General features: G+C 46.4%; 6 protein-coding genes across 6 annotated transcripts; 3 read left to right on the top strand and 3 right to left on the bottom strand.

Moving 5' to 3' along the window:
* Positions 1 to 32: 32 nt before the first annotated feature.
* Positions 33 to 2,405, top strand: ABOM_004292 (Zn(II)2Cys6 transcription factor; the record flags this gene model as incomplete). The annotated part of the gene is made up of 4 exons (XM_022531422.1): positions 33 to 381; positions 481 to 980; positions 1,058 to 2,079; positions 2,171 to 2,405. The coding sequence occupies 4 exons, from the start codon at positions 33 to 35 to the stop codon at positions 2,403 to 2,405; spliced, it is 2,106 nt and encodes a 701-aa protein (XP_022391403.1).
* Positions 2,406 to 3,317: 912 nt separating this feature from the next.
* ABOM_004291 (alpha/beta fold hydrolase) lies at positions 3,318 to 4,091 on the top strand (the record flags this gene model as incomplete). The annotated part of the gene is made up of 1 exon (XM_022531421.1): positions 3,318 to 4,091. One exon carries the CDS (start codon positions 3,318 to 3,320, stop codon positions 4,089 to 4,091), a length of 774 nt encoding a protein of 257 aa, XP_022391406.1.
* Positions 4,092 to 7,465: 3,374 nt separating this feature from the next.
* ABOM_004290 (cellulase) lies at positions 7,466 to 8,623 on the bottom strand (the record flags this gene model as incomplete). The annotated part of the gene is made up of 1 exon (XM_022531420.1): positions 7,466 to 8,623. The coding sequence occupies one exon, from the start codon at positions 8,621 to 8,623 to the stop codon at positions 7,466 to 7,468; it is 1,158 nt and encodes a 385-aa protein (XP_022391405.1).
* A 1,363-nt stretch (positions 8,624 to 9,986) lies between these two features.
* On the bottom strand, positions 9,987 to 11,598 carry ABOM_004289 (uncharacterized protein; the record flags this gene model as incomplete). Its single annotated transcript, XM_022531419.1, has 7 exons — positions 9,987 to 10,310; positions 10,365 to 10,519; positions 10,606 to 10,693; positions 10,868 to 11,019; positions 11,117 to 11,210; positions 11,304 to 11,382; positions 11,471 to 11,598. 7 exons carry the CDS (start codon positions 11,596 to 11,598, stop codon positions 9,987 to 9,989), a joined length of 1,020 nt encoding a protein of 339 aa, XP_022391463.1.
* A 1,991-nt stretch (positions 11,599 to 13,589) lies between these two features.
* On the top strand, positions 13,590 to 14,688 carry ABOM_004288 (putative protein kinase; the record flags this gene model as incomplete). The annotated part of the gene is made up of 4 exons (XM_022531418.1): positions 13,590 to 13,732; positions 13,792 to 14,120; positions 14,187 to 14,485; positions 14,560 to 14,688. 4 exons carry the CDS (start codon positions 13,590 to 13,592, stop codon positions 14,686 to 14,688), a joined length of 900 nt encoding a protein of 299 aa, XP_022391464.1.
* A 2,392-nt stretch (positions 14,689 to 17,080) lies between these two features.
* ABOM_004287 (putative calcium/calmodulin dependent protein kinase) lies at positions 17,081 to 18,188 on the bottom strand (the record flags this gene model as incomplete). Its single annotated transcript, XM_022531417.1, has 4 exons — positions 17,081 to 17,425; positions 17,478 to 17,695; positions 17,750 to 18,021; positions 18,073 to 18,188. 4 exons carry the CDS (start codon positions 18,186 to 18,188, stop codon positions 17,081 to 17,083), a joined length of 951 nt encoding a protein of 316 aa, XP_022391470.1.
* Positions 18,189 to 19,454: the final 1,266 nt, after the last annotated feature.

Raw genomic sequence — 19,454 nt, 5'->3', positions numbered from 1 at the left:
CGATGGTGACACTAAGTACAATCTGAGAAGGAATGAGTGCGACGGTGGTACCGGGCTCGTCCTCTCCAAGGAATCTGCCCATTTCCCGGATTTCTCGGGCCTGTGAAGCATGTCGTGCTCGGAAGGTCCGCTGTGACGGTGCAAGTCCCTGTGCCAAATGCCGTAGGACAAATCGCCATTGTGAGTACCGCTCACCAAGGCCAGAGCCACGATCGACCCGCAAATTACTGAGAGCTCTTAATACGTCTCGGCCAAGATCTTCTGGCGTACTTCCATCCATAGCCCCGGTCCGCAATGACCCGGTGCACTTCAAAAGACAACGAGAGTTGCGAGCGGGCATCGGAATATCAAATGTCGACACCGGCTCATTCCAGTATTACGGTACGCAAAATTGGTGTCCCCCTTACTTTGTTCTTTCCCCTCTTCTTCGGGGCTGCTCTTAGTCAATCGCACTCATCAGTCAACTCACACCGGCCCTAGGCCCTTCGTCCCACTTCTGCTTTATTCAACGCATGTACCAACGTATTCAGCAAAGGACCGATGCATCCCTTCTAACCCCCACCGATTCTGTCCCCGATGGCGTCCGAAATTGGAAACTCGAGCGATTCATGTTCTCCGTCGGGGTGGACAGCAACCCTTCTCAATGCCCAGCAGCGTCGTACTTTCCCCGAGATTTAGGAGAATCATTCATCGATTCCTACTTTCATATCGTTCATCCGCAGGCACCAGTTCTTGTATATTCGGATATAGTACAATCATGGGATAATCTTTGGAAACCACCGTGGGAGCGGCGTAACACCAAAGGAGACGAGATACTGTTTATGGTACTTGCTATTGGAGCCCGAGTATGCAGTTCCGAGGGAAAACAGAACACTCGGTCATCTGAAGGCTGGGCACAACATTTCTCAGAAAAGGCAAACCGTTTGAACGCTGCATTCGAAGATATCAGTCTGTCCTCTACCCACTTTATGCTCCTCAAAGTAAGTTCTTTTCATTCACATCCGATGATTGCGGGCCTTGCGTCCCCGGGACACTCTACTAATGGTTATCGGTCTAGGCGGTATACGCCTTCCAGGTCATGAGGCCCAACGAGGCGTATCTCTATCTCGGACACGCCGCTCGGATCGCGATGGCTCTTGGTATTAACCGATTGCAAGTCGTTGATGGGGTCAATGCTAAAGCACATCGATTAAGGCTAACATTTTGGACTATATATGCTCACGAACGCTCATGTGCTCTATATACCGGGCGCCCATCTGCGTTTCGTGACGAGCTTAACGACATACCGTATGTAGAAGACTTTCCGGTATCAGACACACTCGAAATGCATTCCGCAAGCTGGCTTCACCTGAAGCCGTCTATGGATTGCGGATTTATACGAGCGCTCGCTAAGCTTGCCGCAATCATAGATCGAGTATTGATTGAAACATACTCGCCTACCCATATTCCATCATTGCCCAATGCCATTAACATCCATGAGACTATTAAGCAGTACGAATTAGAGTTAGAGGCAATCACTCACGACCTCCCGACACATTTACATTTCTTTGACGAGGACCTCCCCCTTGGGGAAGGCTGGCAAGAGATACAGCGGATGGCATTAGGAAATCAGTTTTATTTCACGCGGATGCTGATCTATAGGCCCGCTCTAGTCCTTGCAACTTTCCATAACTCGCAACGTAAGACACAAGGACATGTGCCGGAAGAACCACAGCTGTGTGACTCCATCAGTGAGGCAATATCCTCGGCCCAAAGTATCGTTCAACTCAACCACGATGTGTATTTTCAACGCTACCCTGAGGCTAAGTTTGACGGTACCTCGGCCACCGTTTTGGTCTCTGCGTGCGTGACCCTCCTCTATGATGTGTTAGACCCCATGACGATGTCGGACAATGCAAGAAAGATTTTTATTGCTGTCGAGCGTGCGATTAAGTGTCTCGATCAAATCAAGCATATTGGTCCGACCTGTGGGAAGGCTCTTAGCCTAGACGTCATGAAAATCGCTAAGGACACCTTGCATTCCACTGGAGAAGGTGGTGGCTTAAGTGAAGATCTGTTGAGCTCATTCCCGTGGCTACAGTACGTTTATCGATCCTACTTTGTCTCTCCTCCATTCCTTTTTTACAATATCTCAGTGGTGCTTCTCATGATGATACTTATCACTTAGCAGGTATGGCAATTCTGCCCCTCGTGAAAACGGACTTGACTCGAGGCCCGTAGAAGATACCCTTCTGCAAGGAGAGGAATCAGCAGTACCGGCATACATTCCGAATGACAATCCTGCAATGGGCACCTCGATGGATGCATATGATTCGACGGACTTTCCGGCACCCGAGGTCCATTACATGTCCCATTGGCTGGAAGCTGGCTTTGATCCTGAAGACATCCCGCACTGCTTATACTAGTATCTTCTACGGTGTTTGTTGCGCTTCGTGCGCGCCCACACCCCACCCTCCTCTCCCTTCTGATGGAGTACCTCGCTAGTGAGTTCCGGGGGAATACGTTACACTAAGGACTCTATAGCAGGGTCCAGAGACGACAGATATCATTCAGATGATAGTTTAATGGGAACATATTTAGATGGGGAATAAATAGCTTATTTAATACCTTTACATATGACGGTGGAAATTGGATGGTCGACAAATGGACTTCATCGTCGTATAGCTGACCATCTTCACCACCTTGATCCAGACCTGACAATGACGTAGACACATAGACATTACAATATATTGCAGAATATCCCCGAAGCAGCGAAATGGAGTAAACATGATTCCCAAAAGCATGATAACGCTGGGCCGAAATTGCTCTCTGATCCGAGATCCGAGCTTAAATTGTGGAGACGCTTTGGCTGCTTCGGACGTGGATGTTCGGACCGAGTGTGCCTATCCGAAGGTCTCTAGTTTACTCCATATTTCAAGACCTGCTTTCGCTTACTAAATCATGTTATCCATCAACTATTGGGCGTGACGATAGATCTTTGGGAGTATTTTGCAGATTGGATTGATTATGGAATTTCTGTCACAGATGAGTGGAAGTATGGACTCTATCCCACCCATTATCCCACCGGGGTATCCCACCGGCGATCTCAGTCGCCACAGCTACCAAACATTCATGGTTTATAAGCCCTTTTTGTACACCAGGCAAATACAATATATATAGATTGCTAGCATGTGGTATTAAAAGTATAGGTCTGAAACCGAAACAAAAGTTCTTATCATTAGCTTCACACAGCTATCTATAGTCGTCCTTCCACGAAATACTTGTCTCACTTCTCCCAAAACATAACCTATACCTTACATAAAGTCCATTCATTCGACATGCCCTTCGCCCCAAGCACCGATAACCAGGAAATCTACTACGAGATCCAAGGCCAACCGGGGCCGGGACCTACGTTGGTATTCGTCTCCGGCTACATGGGCATCGCCAACATCTGGCAGCCATTAATCTCTAGCCTCCGCTCTCGCCACCACTGCATCGCCTACGACTCACGCGGATATGGGAGATCCTCCAAGCCCGAAACACCCGACAGTTACACCGTCCCCGGACACGCTGCCGATCTGCGTGCAGTCCTCCGAGCCGCAAACATCACCCACCCCGTGGTACTCATCACACACTCAATGGGCGGCAACATCGCCTCGACATACTTCCTCAAGCACCCAGATACAGTCGCCGGGATTATCTACACGGGCACCTACTATGACGGCAAGACCGTCGACGGGAAGTTCATAACATATGATGGATTGACAGATGGCGTCGAGAGTCCGTCTCGGGCTGCGCGGTTTTATTCTGCCATGGGGCTGAGTGAAGACATCGCCCTCGAGGCGGCGAAGTGGCCCCCGCATGGCCGTCGATATAATGCCAAGGCGTTGTTCCAATGTGATATGCAAGATAGTTATACTTACATCACTGTGCCGACGCTGATTGTTCAGGGTGAACACGATCTGTTGCCGTTGGAGCACTGTGTCATGCCCATGGCAAGGGCTTTGCCGTCTTGTCGGTTGGAGATCCTGCCTGGTGTGTATCATTTTCCACCGACCGAGGCACCGGAGGTGTTGAAGGGGTTGGTTGAGGGGTTTTTGGGAGGTTTATGAGTGCAGTTAAGTTGGCACATGAGTTAACTTTGTGTGATAGGATAGATTTGCTGATATAAATATCAATATCCCTGTCCGATGTCCTGTCACTTATTAGGTATACGCAACCCCTTTGGGGACTTGGCTTGTTGATATGTAGCCAAGCCCTAGATCAGCAAGTCACAACCCATTTTAGTGTTATTAAAATCTACAAAAATTGATACTTTTAACCAACTCAAGGGGTTGGCTAATGATAGCGAGAATAACAAGAACTGTGCCTGTAGTTTCCTTCTCTCCCCCACTAAAGGCTAATTATGTTCACACCCACATGGATAATATATCTCGGGCTTCCCGCTCTATGAGTATCTGAATTATATCCTTGGGCACCATCAAAGCACCACGTTTTGGGCACTCAGAAGTCAATAATATTATGATAATCTTGGTACATACTGAAATATTATATAGTCATGCCTCATTCAGGCTCATGGTTGGCGATATACTCTAAATCCACCGCGCGGTGGCATTTGAAAATTAGTATAGACTTATAGTGTCAAAATGAATACGAAAATTCAACCAATAGGCGAGATGGCCGAGCGGTCTAAGGCGGTTAGTACCACTATGAAATACTCATCTTATCAAACAAATAACTAATAATCTCTCAGCTGGAGTAAGGTTCCAGTCTCGAAAGGGGCGTGGGTTCAAATCCCACTCTCGTCAACATCTTTTTTTTTTTTGCTTTTTATTCACTTTATTTTTGCACCGGCTCTCTGGCAAGCCAGTAGTACTCCTAACTGCTACTCCGTATTAACGTATTTTCCTGTTACCTTTTGCCCTTCCTCTTTGCCGGTAATCTTTAGTCCGTTTTATCCGCTTGCAGTAGTGGTTCGCTTACCCCGTTGCATTTGTACACGGAGTAAATGACGTCCAGTAACAGCTATCCCGCATCCATTGAAATATTATCATGGTATTAACAACCCCGGAAAACAAAGTACGGCAGTGGAAGTAGCAGACACTTACAATATCCACCAAGCCGCCACTATGCACCAGACTCGTCGTTTGGACTGAGTGCCAAGGTTCAATCATGAAACCCGCAACGGGGTCTGCACCTCTTCCCTGGAACCAAAACAAATCAATTGGACTTGCTAATTATAAGAACAGCGTTGTCTTATACTACTAGAACTCCAGGGTATCGTGTGCGTGCAATAAAAAGTCCGACAATCCGATGACATGCCCAGTACCGTGGGTTTAATCCTGGGGTTAACACTTGTGTTGCTTTTAGTGTATAATAATGGCTCACTTCCCACTATTTGGTCATTGTCCAATTGGATCTCTTCAGTCCATTGTACTCTGCTTTGAGAGAATTAATGGATTGTTTCTTAACAAAATTGGGTATTGTGGGGAAGCCTTCGTCTATATGGATTATGGGGCTGATGGACCCACTGAGCTGACACTCCCAAGGAAAGCAGTAGCTGTGTAAAAGTTGTATTGTACGTGTGTGGATTAAGACTAGCTTCCGAGCCTTTGCAGAATCCCATGTTAGTGAAAATTCAATACCAGTATATTATCTCATTAGCGAGAACTAGTACTAAATACACAGTCTTGTAGCTTGCAATATTCGATCCCGATATATGGCTAAGCATTCGCATTTCGATCACTTAGACTGGTAGCCTAGCTTCAGTACTGGTAAGACCGGCAACAGAGTAATGCCCACTATCAGATCCACAACTACCACTGCAGCGAAATCTTTGGTTCTAGTTATCAACACGTTTACGGAATGTGGGGAACACCAAGTGCCCCCACAAGTTCTCGTCGACCTCTGCGGTACTAGGTGATTCACGCAATGGTTTTGAAGCCAATGGAAGGTGTCCTCCGAGGTGGAATCCTTCCTTAACAGGCCTAAATTCATAACCTACACTGCTCCCCCTTGAGATACGGTGCAAGCAGACACTAACGTGGCGGAAGGGGAGAAGGCAGCAGAGGGACTTGAAACAAAAAGTCAAAAGTAGAGATAGATTTCTACTTCCTAGCAACCACTCGGAATGTTGGAGCCGGCGCTGGCAGGAAGATAGTGATGACGTACTGGACCCTATACTGCTTATGACTGTGGTGAGCCGGGTCGGTAGGTTCTAACGGGTTGAGAACGAGAGTTACAACCCTAACTTCAAGGTGGAGAATAGCTGCATGCAGCGGTACGAAACCGGAGCTCCACTTGTTCAAGAGCTGTCAAAATTCTTAGCGTTCGTTCGGCAGCAAGCGGGGGAAGATTCCATGGTTCTAGAAATAAATCATTCCGCTGGTAGCTGCCAGAATGTCACCCCGAGATACTATACCTAGTCGAGTAGGACTCGACAAAGTGGTCATACAATCAGATAGGCTCGCCGTCAATGTGTTGCGTACATCATGGCCCAGCTTTTCCGATCTTGTTAACTAATACACCGCATATCGTATTGCTTTACTAGGATAAGAAAGTTTTTAAAGAGTAAAACGGCGTCATTGATACTTTGAACTAGGCAACAGTATAGTATTAGATGATGCAACTACCAGATGTTTAGTCCATGGAACGAGGTAGGAAGAGTAACTATACACTAGAATATGAGTTCACCGGGCATGTTCCTTCTATGACATAAGTTCTTAAAACGAATTGAGCACATATAAAGAGGGTGTTCTATCGCAACTAACTAGATGAATGCTCTGAGTTACAATTCATCCTTTCAAACAAACTTGATTAGCTACCTCACAAACCAGTCAAATACATTATGAAGCTCATTTCAGTCCTCCTATTTACGGGTCTAGCTCTTGGTGCTGCCCCTAGATACTTTGAAGCACCTTGGGGCTCTCACCATCAGGATACACCTGTAATTACATGTCAGGATACACCTGGACTGCGGTGTAATCCGTCGATCGGACTTGATTGCTGTCCTCTTCTTGACTGTACTGCTGACTGCCCAGGGTGCTGGGGCTATGTAAGTGATTCATCCTGCAAAGTGTATCCATGTCAAGTTCCGAAAGAATGACTTATATACTGCGAATAGTGCCGGAAGAATTAAGGATCTAAAGTTATGAAGGCATCTAATATTGGTGGGCCTTTTGGCCCAAGCTAAATGTATTGTTTGGTAGAAAAAATATCAAGAGGGAGCTGGGAACGTTGAAGCCTTGGGATAGGTTTTATCCTTGTATTAATAGCGTACGAGGTTTCCCTACCTCATTATGCGAATGCAAAGGCTTAGCGACTTTAATAATTCTACTCAGCTTTGTCAAAGAAAACTACTTGTGGTCTGATCACCTCTTGTAATACAAAAACCGGCAACTAATGTTGACGACTGCATGTCTTCTGGCATATCTGTCTGTACATTTATAGCGCCCTTGGGTCCATCAGGTAAGCTGTACCAGTATACTCAAGCACAAACTTCCTCGCCCTCATCAGGATGGATCATATCCTGATCAATCCAAGTCATGTAGTTCCAATAGTCCGCCTGGACTCCCTCGCCATCAACAGTAGCGTTGCCCGAGAATTTGGCCGTCCAGTAAGAGCTCCCACGTGAGTATTTTGCAAATGCAAACAGACCGGTGTTCAGTGCCTCCTGTCGTCGAGCAAAACTGTTTTCGAATTCCGCCTGAATTGACCATTCCCCTACAAAGGTAGGGAAAGAGCCGTCGCCTACATCAGCCTCTGCATCCGCGCAGATGTAGGACGTAATGTTAGCACCAGTGGCTCCTCGACCGGCGAAGTAATAGTGATGCACGTCAAACACCACATTGTCGCTGCTGGACAGGTTGGGGGCCCAGTATTCTGGTGCTCGGAAGCTTCCCTGAAACATGACGGGGATTTTTGGGTTGATGGCGGCCACTTTGGAGAGGACTTCTTGGATATATTTCAGAACCCAGGCTGCTCCTTCGTCTGAGAGAGCGGCTGGAGTACCAAAGGTCGATAAGTCTTCGTTGTCCACGGGCTCATTGATCGGGGCAATTGTGTATGAGTCTGGATGATCAGAATCCTGGACATAGGACAGGACAGCATCGATTGCCTTGAGTGAATAGTCAAACGCAGTCTGGTTGTTAAACCATCCAAAGTGCCCTTCGGCTTCTCCAAATGGCATTCCATTGACTCCGCCGGGGAGTGAGTGTACATCAATGATGACATGCATACCATACTTGGTGATAGCATAGGTAGCAATGTTCTTCAAGAAGTCAACTTGATTTCCGGAATAGAGCTGTGATCCTGGCACTTTGATCCATGCGGCGTAGGTGGTTGGGATGCGCAGGGTGTTAATACCAGCGGTATGTAGTTTGTCGATATCTGCGGTCGTGATATACGATGCATATCTTTTCTCAAGGATCGAGCCACAGAGGGATCCTTGGTTAGCACAGAGCCCCCATTCATCCGGTGCTCCTTTGGAATACTGAGCCCACCAGGTCGTGTCGATGGTGGATTCCTGGCAAAGCCACCCGCCGAGGTTCACGCCATTTGCTTCGTAAGTTCTCCAATCGATATATTCAGCTGCAGCCAGACTAATTGATGTTCGAAGCACAAGAGAAAGAAGAGACAGACGCATTGTGCTAGGCCGATGTTGGTGACGATCTTTGGATGAATACAAGGGGATGAGAGATGTATGTTTGCATTTCACAGGGGATCAGTGGTGATATTTATGCTCCATCTGCAGCATGGAAATACTCTCGCTTCGATATTGACCGAATATTCCACCTTCGATTTGTCTGGGGTTGCGCTCATCTGCAAGCTGGGGAAACGGATAGCATGTCCGTGTCTATTTGGTAGACATTATAAAGATGTCCAACAGGAGACCAGAATCAGTCTGCCGATCATCGTCCTAAGAAATGCACTCTCATTTATACCGAATCCCTCCACATCGCGAGCTTATGTACCCCAAAGTCGTCCACACTCCCGAGCTCAAGTATACGAAGTGTTCGGGGTATAACACCCCGAACACCTAAGACTAAGACTGAGTATTGCTGTATGACTGGACCGTTCACGCCCCTTGCGTTATTTAGTCTCGACTATTTGAGCCTAGCTTGCTACTATAAAGTCTGAGCTTCTGCACACGCTATATTGCCCCACAAGACCCTTCGGGACTGTCCTCCACTCCGGTTACCTTAATTATGCAGGGGCCCGTTCCCCAGCGAGCCCCTGAGAATGATATGTATTTTATGCCCTTTGGAGGGATATCGGCAAAACTCAATGATCATAAAGTAAAAAAAAAAGGCAAACTACCAAAGACATCTCAGTACAGGTGCTACCAGATACGAGCAAGGCAGGTAGTATTCTAGGGACTGCATGTAGAGTCTCAGTTTAGATAGCCACATACTTGTCGATAGGCACTACATCTATTCTGATCATCACTACGGTCGCATACAGTGATCAGCACTATGGGTCGTCTTAAGACCGCCGTTATATAACCTGTCTAGCCCTTGGTGTCTTTCTTTCAGGTATGACAGTGGCACCATCTCCTCCTCAATCTTGCAGCCACACGTTGTTGACTGTATCTGAGAACCGTCTTCGGTGTAGAGAGGAGGAGGAGTTGTCTCTGTCCTTTGATGTACATTTCAGGGTGGTGCTGTGAATGTCACCGTTAACTTGAACTTCTAAGTATATTTACTCTATGCGCTCAGAGTAGGCTGGGTGGCTACATTTATAGTGCTGGAGAAGCTCCTCAATAAGCTCCGTAAAGAAAGAGGTGTTGGTTAAATTATACTAGATAGTTATACAGCCTTATAAAAACCACCGCAGATTTCTAAATTCTGTTTTCTGTGCAAGGCTTTAAACTCACGGTTGCTAGAGCTTCCAATACCAAAAAATATCACAACCAGGGATATTTGAATGGCGATTTAGGGCTGGATACAAACAATATTCCTGAACTATATAACCTCACTGAGAGAGGTGAACAGGTTCTTGCCCTTAGCTTAGATGCAGCACAAAACAAATTCCATCGGATGTTGGTGTTCACCAGATAGGCATATTATATCATCCTCATCTTTGATATCCTTGAGCATTTCGTCATTTGCGCTGTAAAATGCCAGCTTGACATTGTGATTAGTGCCGACCGTGTCGGTATGAATCTCCTGTCCACACAATGAGCAGACCTTGAAAGTAACGTTTGAGTGTTCATTCTTTCCAGCGTACAACACACCTTCTCTACCGAAGTAATCGTCTTTAGTGGTCTGGCGAATGCCATAGAAATCTCCCTTGTCGTAAATATATGGGCGATAGGACACTCCATATTTCATCTACTCTAGTCAGTAATGTACCATAGATATAGAATAAACTCAAGTGTCATTCACCCTTGCGATGCCACCTTCCCAAGCAACGTCGCTCTTTTTAGCAGCAGCTTGAAGAACACACAATAGTTGTTCGTTCGATTCGTGGTAGTTGAGGATGGGGAATCTCTCGTATGCAGTCGGGTAATGGTACACAGCTTTGTCTGCCAGCTTTCGCCCTAATGACCTATTGGTTTGAATCTCCCTTGAACATTAAGCACATCTAACTTGCCTTATTGTGCGATTATCCCCAGTGCGCGCTCACCACTCTCACCCCAGCGTGTGCTTCGAACTTTAAAAGCGACAAACACCAGTTCTGATAGTCGGCGACAGTTGGACACCAAGATGGTGGACTATGTATATCAAGGAAGAACCGTCAAGCCTACACCTAGTTTGACAAACTAGAAGACTCGATTGCTGCACAGTAAGGTGTCTCCTCCATCTGCATGCCAGGTAATGGAACGGTTGTATGTACTGCTGTTGCTGCTCTTCTCTTGTGCAGTATTCCTTTCGTGGCTCGCACTAACGTCTGCTTTCGCTCCAAAACCAGCGAACGACGCACTTGTGGAGGCCTTCATCATTGAAGATTTCTGTTTCTTGCTCGCTAATCCAAAGCTCTGAGAGCTCTTAATGGAGTAGAGGCGGCCGCCAGGTTGGACCTGGGGAACAAAAACATGCCCTTTTATACATGTTAGCTGACAGAACATAATGCGCGAGGATACCGATATAAGCCATATACAGATCATATTTTTTATAGAATCGCTCTAGTTCCTCACTGGTGCGCTTTGAACGTAGGATATCCAGGTCCGCTTTGCATTCGGCCGACACCTTGAGGCTTTCCTGATCAAGGTATATCTCAACTCGAGGGAACTGTATCTTACGTCAGCCGGCACTTTTGCGAGCTGTATAGAGTCAAAGGCGTACATCATAAGAAATGTACATAAACTGCTATTCGCTGGCTACGGAAGCAGCAGAGCTACTCGAAGCACTTTCACTGTACCCTGCCTTGACTCCCGCGCTGGCACCACAAAAGGAACCGCCACTGGAATGCCTCCAGTCCGTATATGAAATCCAGGGCGTATTTAAATCAACTTCAGCGGAAAGAATGGAAAGGAGGGGAGATGGCATACGGGGAGGCCTCAACAGTTGTTTGGCTAAATGCACTTTCTGCCATAGAGACCTGTAGCGAGCTCTTCAATTCGAGCACATCTACGTGTGCCTTATCGGTGACACGGAAACGGGGGATACGGAATTCCATCTACCAAGTGGCGTATGATCTCATGATACTCTGTAGGCTTGTTTGACGAGGCAACTAACAGATGGCGCTTTAAAGTCCCCGTCTTTCGCACCTGCGGGAATGTCATAGCCGGGTATCTTTCTTTTTGCTATAGCAAAGGCTTGATTTTCGCTGTGTCTGTCTATCAAGAAGTAGAGGGTCAGTAGCGAGGTTGTGAGCTCACCTGGGTAGTATCTAGTTTCAAGGCTAGTGAATACTGCTCGCCTACTCCTTGTGCGGCCGGTGTTCAGGTAGCAACCGCATAACAGATCGTTGTTCCGCAACACAGCTGCCCACTATTTTTCAGACATGTCGGATGGATGGCTATGTGAAATTGGTATCGAGAATAGGGCCCCGATATACTTTAGTTGCACTTACACCACTGAGCCACTTCCTTGGCTCGCCTTCCACGATTCATGTGAGTAGCTGCTGGAGAGAGTTGCAGCTTTAATACCAGCCAGAGTTGGGGCATTTTTCTGGGTGGATTAGCTTTCATTATGTTTAGATTGTATAATATTCAATATTATCTAATTTAAAATTAGATCTTCGACCCATTGTCACCGCCAGCCACTCCTACAGCTGAATAAAATCGACATGAAAAAGAGCCGGGATTCGTTGGTCATGCGCCCGGTCAAAATGCCCCAACACAAGCATGGCACACTCAGAAGCTGGGCATTTAATCAGATATCCAACTGCTGTATAATAATAGCATATACGGAGTAGCAACAAGCTGGGACACTGCTACGCTTGCGCTAAAACATAACTCGTAAGCATCACCACCAAACCAGGAAACTTGTATAAGCCCTAAAAGCACTCCATGATCCGCTAGGAGAATCAAAATCCACTTTGGGCGGCCCGAGCCGGCCAAGTGATTGGCAACGGACTTAATTTAACCAGGTTCGTGATGTCCAAAGGATCCGATTTGACAGATATCGAGAGTATTTAGTAGGGTAAAACTTTAGAAGTCTGTCTGACTACACCCGCTGCCAGTTCCGCAAAAAATTGCAACGCTGATATACTCGACTTTCTCAACCAACTTGGCATATTTCAACCTACTTTTTCAACATATGATTCTTAATATCAATACTTTGTATATCAATCACGTGCGAGGTGTGCAACCCGAAGTCTACGTGGCATACAGCTAATAAGCTAAAAGAGTGGGAATAATGCACACGCTGCTACTACTACTACTATTACTACTACTACTCATCAGGAGCCTGACTAAACCTATATATTGGCTATCTACAATACTAGTTTATAATATGTAATCTTTAATTTATTATTCAATAATGGTTTTGAATTTTCTCGAAAGATTCTTGTTTTTCTTCTCTATTAGATAGCAAGCGAAGTTGCCCATATCTCGGCGAAATGTAGCTTTCCTGTCTAGGTTCGCACCCTAATTAGTAGACAAAAGACCATCAAACCATTATGTCGTTCGTTGTTGCCAGCACAACTGCGGCACTGCCTCAGTACAGGATAGAACTTTGGAAGTGAGTCACCTGGTGTGTCTTAGCAAAAGTACAAAATGCAGTACAGTTTATCATACGTAAAGGTAGCTAAATTACCGTAAAATAAGAACTAGGTAGAGCCCAGGTGCATGACAATGACCACATATATAAGTTATCCACGAGGAGGTACTAAGGAAGGTACAGTATGTTGTGGGGCGCCTTTCATATGGGGAAGCGCGCCGCCCAGTGTCACACCCCCGTGACGCGCTGAGTAGCCGCCAGCCTTTCGCGCCTCGACTTTCAAGTTTCCCATTGATAGTAGCATGTTCGCCTGGTACGCCCCTCATTCAACAAATGGCGTCTCTTGTAAGACGTACTTGGACTTTGACAAGTCCCCTACGGCCAAGCACCGTTCCCATGGCACGAGTTCAATCCATCCCTCCCGTCTACCCTTGACGGAGAATGCCACCCCTGTGGACCGCAACCAGCTCTTCGTTGAGACCACTCTCGACCGTACAAACCTCAATGCCAAATTCACGAGAGGAAGAGTTGTCCGATTACAAAGAAGATCGATTCTATCCAGTTCGACTGGGCGAGGCTTTCCAAGGCCGCTATCAAGTAATTGCCAAGTTCGGTTTTGGTAGTTCCTCGACATCCTGGCTAGCTCGGTATCTGAGGCAAGTGAGCGCGAGTTGTCCATACCAAAATGCTCGGCTGACTTCTATAGGGATCATCAGTATGTCGCACTGAAAGTGTACGTGTACACCTCTATGTTTCATCGAGAACTCCCAGTTTACGATCACATCTCCCGCCGAATGGGAGATACGTCACATCGAGGACGAGACAATATCCGAAGATTGCTAGACTCTTTTCAAGTCACTGGTCCAGATGGCAAGCATATCGTCCTTGTCTTCGAAGCTGCCCAGATGAGCCTACGTGACATGAAGCTGGTGTTCCGGCGGGATGGGTTTGATGAAGACCTTGTAAAGGGAGCAATAATTGAGCTTCTCGAGGCGTTGGATTTTCTCCATACCTGTGGAGAGATTGTTCATACCGGTATCATCTCTAGCCAGCATTTTCCTCGGCGTACGGCATTCTTCATTCACCGCTGACAGATTGCAGATATACACCCAGGGAATATGCTTCTTGGTGTCAACAATAACGATTTATTTCACAAACTCGAACAAGAGGAATTTTCATCCCCGGTGCCTCGCAAGCCAGTCTCACCTTCTCGGACTATCTATCTCTCGCGCCTAATACGACCCAAGGCAGGTCCCATGTTGCTCTCTGACTTTGGGGAGGCCAGAATCGGTTTAGGACCACATGGCGGCGATATCATGCCCTTGGAGTACCGTGCTCCTGAAACATTGCTTTGTGTGGGGTGGAGCTATCCCGTTGATATCTGGAGCGTTGGTCTCACGGTAGGTCTCAATCTAATTATCATAATTGCATCTCTGGTAGTATTACTTACGAACTAACTGTATCCTGATCATAGGCCTGGGATCTCCTGGAGCCAAAAAGACTCTTCACAGCGCGCGACGAAGATGGCAATCTTTATGATGCTGCTCACCTCGCCCAGCTGATTGCTGCTTTTGGGGCCACCACCCGCAGAATTTCTAGCTAAAAGTCCGGAAAGGAGAGCTGACTTTTGGGATGAACATGGTATGTTGACTACTCCAAAGCGTAAATGTGTTAGAAAACAGACTCTAGTAGTGCTCCACTCTCTAATATCGCTGCTAACTGCTGCCATCATAGGGCGATGGTTGGGCCTTGCGTCTATTCCGGATTGTCGGACAATGGAAGCTCTTGAAACCCAATTGGAAGACAAGTCTGGCTTCCTCCGTTTCATCCGTAGAGCTCTGACCTGGATGCCTGAGGAGAGAGCAACAGCTAAAGAGCTCCTGCAAGACCCTTGGCTTACAGGCGAGAAAGCTTAAGATCATGTGCTATGGCGGGCGCCATACTATATTTGCTGTATTCATGAAAGGGTTTTCAGCTACGCTACGTGCTAGCCAATTTTCAATCATTGAAGTTAAAATAAGGACCATTCATGAAGGGATCCGTTGCCAGTACTGACTAAAGTCCCTGTCAAGTACATTGTGTCGTAGCACCGAAGATCAGTGAAATATTTATCTAACTCTGTACTAACTAATCCCTGATACATATTTTTTTTCTCGTGACCATGGAGAGTGTTTTATTGTGGGAAAGGGAGGAAGGAGCCTTGGTCAGACCCTAGTATGTCAGGTACAAGCCCATGTTGATCTGGAGAATCACTTTTTCTTATTTACATCACTGAACACCTGCCTGGTACAATTATACAAGCCCCTAATATCTCTCAGAACATGCCCAGGCATACAAACCCTACTCAATGAAACCAGCTCAACCCTTACCTCAACCCCACCAGGCTCCGTTGTTCCGTCAATCGCATCCTCTAAATACGCAAAAATTGGATATACAGCTTTGAGGGGGCTTTATCCAACATGATGAGATGAATCCCTCGTTTGCTGGGCTCTGGGTCAGGAATGCCGGGGTACATCAGCGCGAGGCAAGACTATGCTGTTTGGACTGTGTGCGGCCTGGGCGCTCATACATTAAATTTATACTTCAGATTATTATGATTCGAACATAACTACTCCTCAACCCAAATGTATGAACCAGATATACGGAACTAAGAAAGGAGAAACTTTTTAGCTTCCAAGTCTCTCTATCAAAGTTGCAGTAGGGACAATTGAATGTACTCGCAACTAATGTCTCTCTTTACAGGCTCCTGTCCGTCAGCAAGAAAGCGACCCACAAAACAGCAACTTTCAAGAGCTCAATCTGTTTGTTGACCGCGTTCGATATGTAGCTTAAGTACGGCTGAGCGGACGGGAAGCCGTGTTCTCCACACCCAATGGTCATATGTACAAGCTGGTAGTTTTCAAAGATATATGAGGCAAATTTAACTATTGTACATTTGCACCCCGCGTAATATCTATTTGTTCATGTTGCTTGGCTCCAGACGGGCTACTGTCTCCTGGCATCTGCTAGGGCAAAATAATTAACATGAAAATGGTGAGAAGGGGAGGGACAAGCAAAAAAAGAATGTTGACGAGAGTGGGATTTGAACCCACGCCCCTTTCGAGACTGGAACCTTACTCCAGCGCCTTAGACCGCTCGGCCATCTCGCCTTTGGTTGTAATTTTGAATCCTTATTTAGTTATATCAAGGATAATAAAAAGCAAAGATTCTTTACCTTCCTTCTAGATGCCCTTCAAGTTGAATGTACACTACTGAGCCAGACTTGAGTGCATTAGCAGGGTAAAAATGGATCTTCGCGTCCTTGCAATGACTGTATGGGCCATTTTAGGCCAGACTTCGTGTTGACCGATAATGAGAATCCTGCAATGGTCCCGTTCCGCGTTTGTGAGATCAGTTGTCGGACTCTATTCAATGCTACCCTTAGCTCAGCTTATTGATATGGGACGATGATGAGGCTGCTGCAGCCCCCACAGTGCTGTTGACCCGGCATCTAAAGCTGAGGCAGTAGTGGATGATTTATTCGGTCTTGCCGAGCCCAGCCTACCAATATGAGGTAGTATTAGATGCAGATGACAAAGTTATTCTTAGAGCAATATACAGGGAGAAGCCCAGATACAATCCAAACATACTGGAGTACGATGCTCAGAAAGAAAAGAAGTAACGCTTCATAGGAAATATGATGGTATAGGAAAGTTCTGAAGCATTTTGTACTCGACAACATGCAATCATCATCTCCCGATAACCTAGTCCGGGTCTGAGATCTATAAGATTAGCCAGCTCTTTATAAGCGATATTATATTACTGAATATTAAATGAGCGCCAATTATGACTGAGGTCAAATGAAGGCTCACGGAAGGACTGATTGAAAGACATCGATTAACTACTTTGTCAGCTTCATACTGGACAGGCTAATATAACAACATATATTCCTTAACGCCACACCAGTGCGCATGGAAGTATTTCATTGGACGGGATAACACCTTGACTGCTCCCGATCAAACACCCTCAAACCATTTATGCTCCAATGCCTGACGCGCCGTGATCCTTTTCCCCGGATCAAAATGTGTCATGGCACATATGAGACTTTTAAAGTCATCATCAACACCATTCCAGAACGCGAATGGCTCACGCGGGGTCTCCTGATTGAATCCGTCCCGAGTCACTTCAAAAACATGAACCCATGGATTGTCACCAAGATGCTTCAAGAATCCATTGAGTCCGTCTTCATCTGCGAAGTAAGAGATCTGGCGCTCGATCACGACAGCGAGGGGATCAACACCCTCTTCCAACTTGTCTTCTTGAACTGCGAAAATGATGCGCTTATGGACGGCGCAGATGCACTAGGCAGCCAATTAGCAGCTGCGCTTAAGAAACTACCAGGTGAGAACTTACAACAAGAGCAAACGAGAAAACATCTGAAGGTTTGTTAACAGGCCCTCTTGCGTGGGCTTCGGGGCTCCTCCAAATCCAGTTTCCTGCCTGTTTCCCGACCATGTCGCACCCTGGGGGGATATGAGCTGCATCTTCCAGATCTCCAAGTTGAACTTGGTCAACAATAATCTCATCATTGCGATTCTGCCAATTGATAAAAATATTGTCTGCTTTTACATCTACAAAGAGTAAGTTGCTGTCCAGTATTCTAAGAAAACAGCAGTCAAAAATACCTGTGTGTACGATATCCTGGTCATGAAGCTCGGCAAGCCCAGTGAGGGCATTCTTGAGGATTCTCCTGATCACCGCAAGAGGCAAGTCCTTCTGGGCAAGAGTTAAGAGATGACCTGTGAAGTGTTCGAAAACAAACATAGACTTGTCAGGGATCGTGTCCACAGCAAGGCGGACATGGCTTGCATTGCCACGTAGGCGATTATTGACTTCTCCAAGATCTTCAAAGTTGACAGGATGTATGTACTTTAATATGAACTTGTGACCATCCGCCCTGAAGGAGGTATAAACATGTAAACATGGGGAAGGCTCGGTGTCTACTCACGAGGCACGATAGACTTGACGCAGTGGAGAAACTTCTTCCTGCAGAACATGTTCGATAGTGTAAATGCGACCAGACAGGCCTGTATACTGTGTAGAAAGCAGAGAGTTGCTTGACATTGTGCTGGTTGTGCGATGGAAAAGAGGCTTTGATCCTGGGATTGATATGCGCTGAAGAGGGTTTGAATACAGTGAGTTTTTACAAAAACGGCTCGCTAGAAGAGCGGGAGACCTTAGTGCCAACATTGGGGCAGAGTGTGAGGTGCAGGAAGTTCTTGGGATTCAATGCTCGGGAAGACACGCATCGCGTTTCCTATTACTCGTACTACTAAGTACGTACTACTGCCTGTACGGGGCAAAGTATCTGGGTTTTGATTGGTTGTTCAATTCACGAGTTACGTCATTTCTCTTATAGTAAGTGTCTCAGGCACCATTATACTAGTACTACTGGCATATAACCTTACAAGCAAAAGCTGCTTGAACCGTTTGAACTGCTTAAAGTGCTTAAACTACTTCTTATCAGGGCGCCAGCAGCTTGCTTTTGGCGTCACGTGGCAGGCTAGTAGTGCCTGAGGCATGCCACGGGACAGCTGCTTGGGGAAGGGGGGGGGGTTGTTTTGTACCATGTCGCTACAATTTGCCACTATCCACGCCCTTTATATGTTTTCTCCTATTTGAGCTGTACTTAGTTATGCCTGTCTCTATACTGGTTCTGCAGATTGTCTAACATGGATGGAATCGTATTAGTTTATGGCTAGAAGCCTTAAACCACGTTTTTGTGTACATGGCTGTCTACAAGTCGCTTCATTTGGCTATACTGAGTACTACTCCAGAAAGATCCGTAATAAGCCCCAGCACTACAAATTGGGGTTCGCAACACTGCATTATGACTATCTCCACAGTCAACCCCAAGGACAGGCAACCCAATGTGCACTTTGAATAGGCTATGTCTCCTTTCACATATTGTAGCTAATTATACAAAGATGAAACCATGAGAGATCGGTAGAAAGGGAGCTGGCCATGGTTTAGGTTACGCAAAGACATTGGAAGGCGCTATGCCCAACCACATGCAGTTGGCAAATCAGGGTAAAAGCCCCCTTACCTATAGCTGAAGGAAAGAAGATTGAGCCTATTTTCTGGGTTGATTGATGGCCAAGGCATCATTCAACGCGGATACTAGTAATATTCTTTGCCTGGCGCTTACTATTTTCGCCAATGAGGCGGATTGATGCTGAGAAAACAGAAGATTGAATAGCGGTGACAAAAGCAGTGCCAGCCTCTGTAAAATATGTACTGAGGCTTCTGGACAAGAAGAGGTGGAAGCATCTCTGTGTTCGAAGACGAGCTGAAAGCACGTTCTGATTATGAAAATGAAGACATTCGTGT

This window comes from Aspergillus bombycis (genome assembly GCF_001792695.1).
Source record: "Aspergillus bombycis strain NRRL26010 chromosome Unknown contig00021, whole genome shotgun sequence".
Taxonomy (NCBI): Eukaryota; Fungi; Ascomycota; class Eurotiomycetes; order Eurotiales; family Aspergillaceae; genus Aspergillus; species Aspergillus bombycis.
The sequence above is the reverse complement of the archived record's forward strand: the minus strand, read 5'-3'. Positions and strand labels throughout refer to the sequence as shown.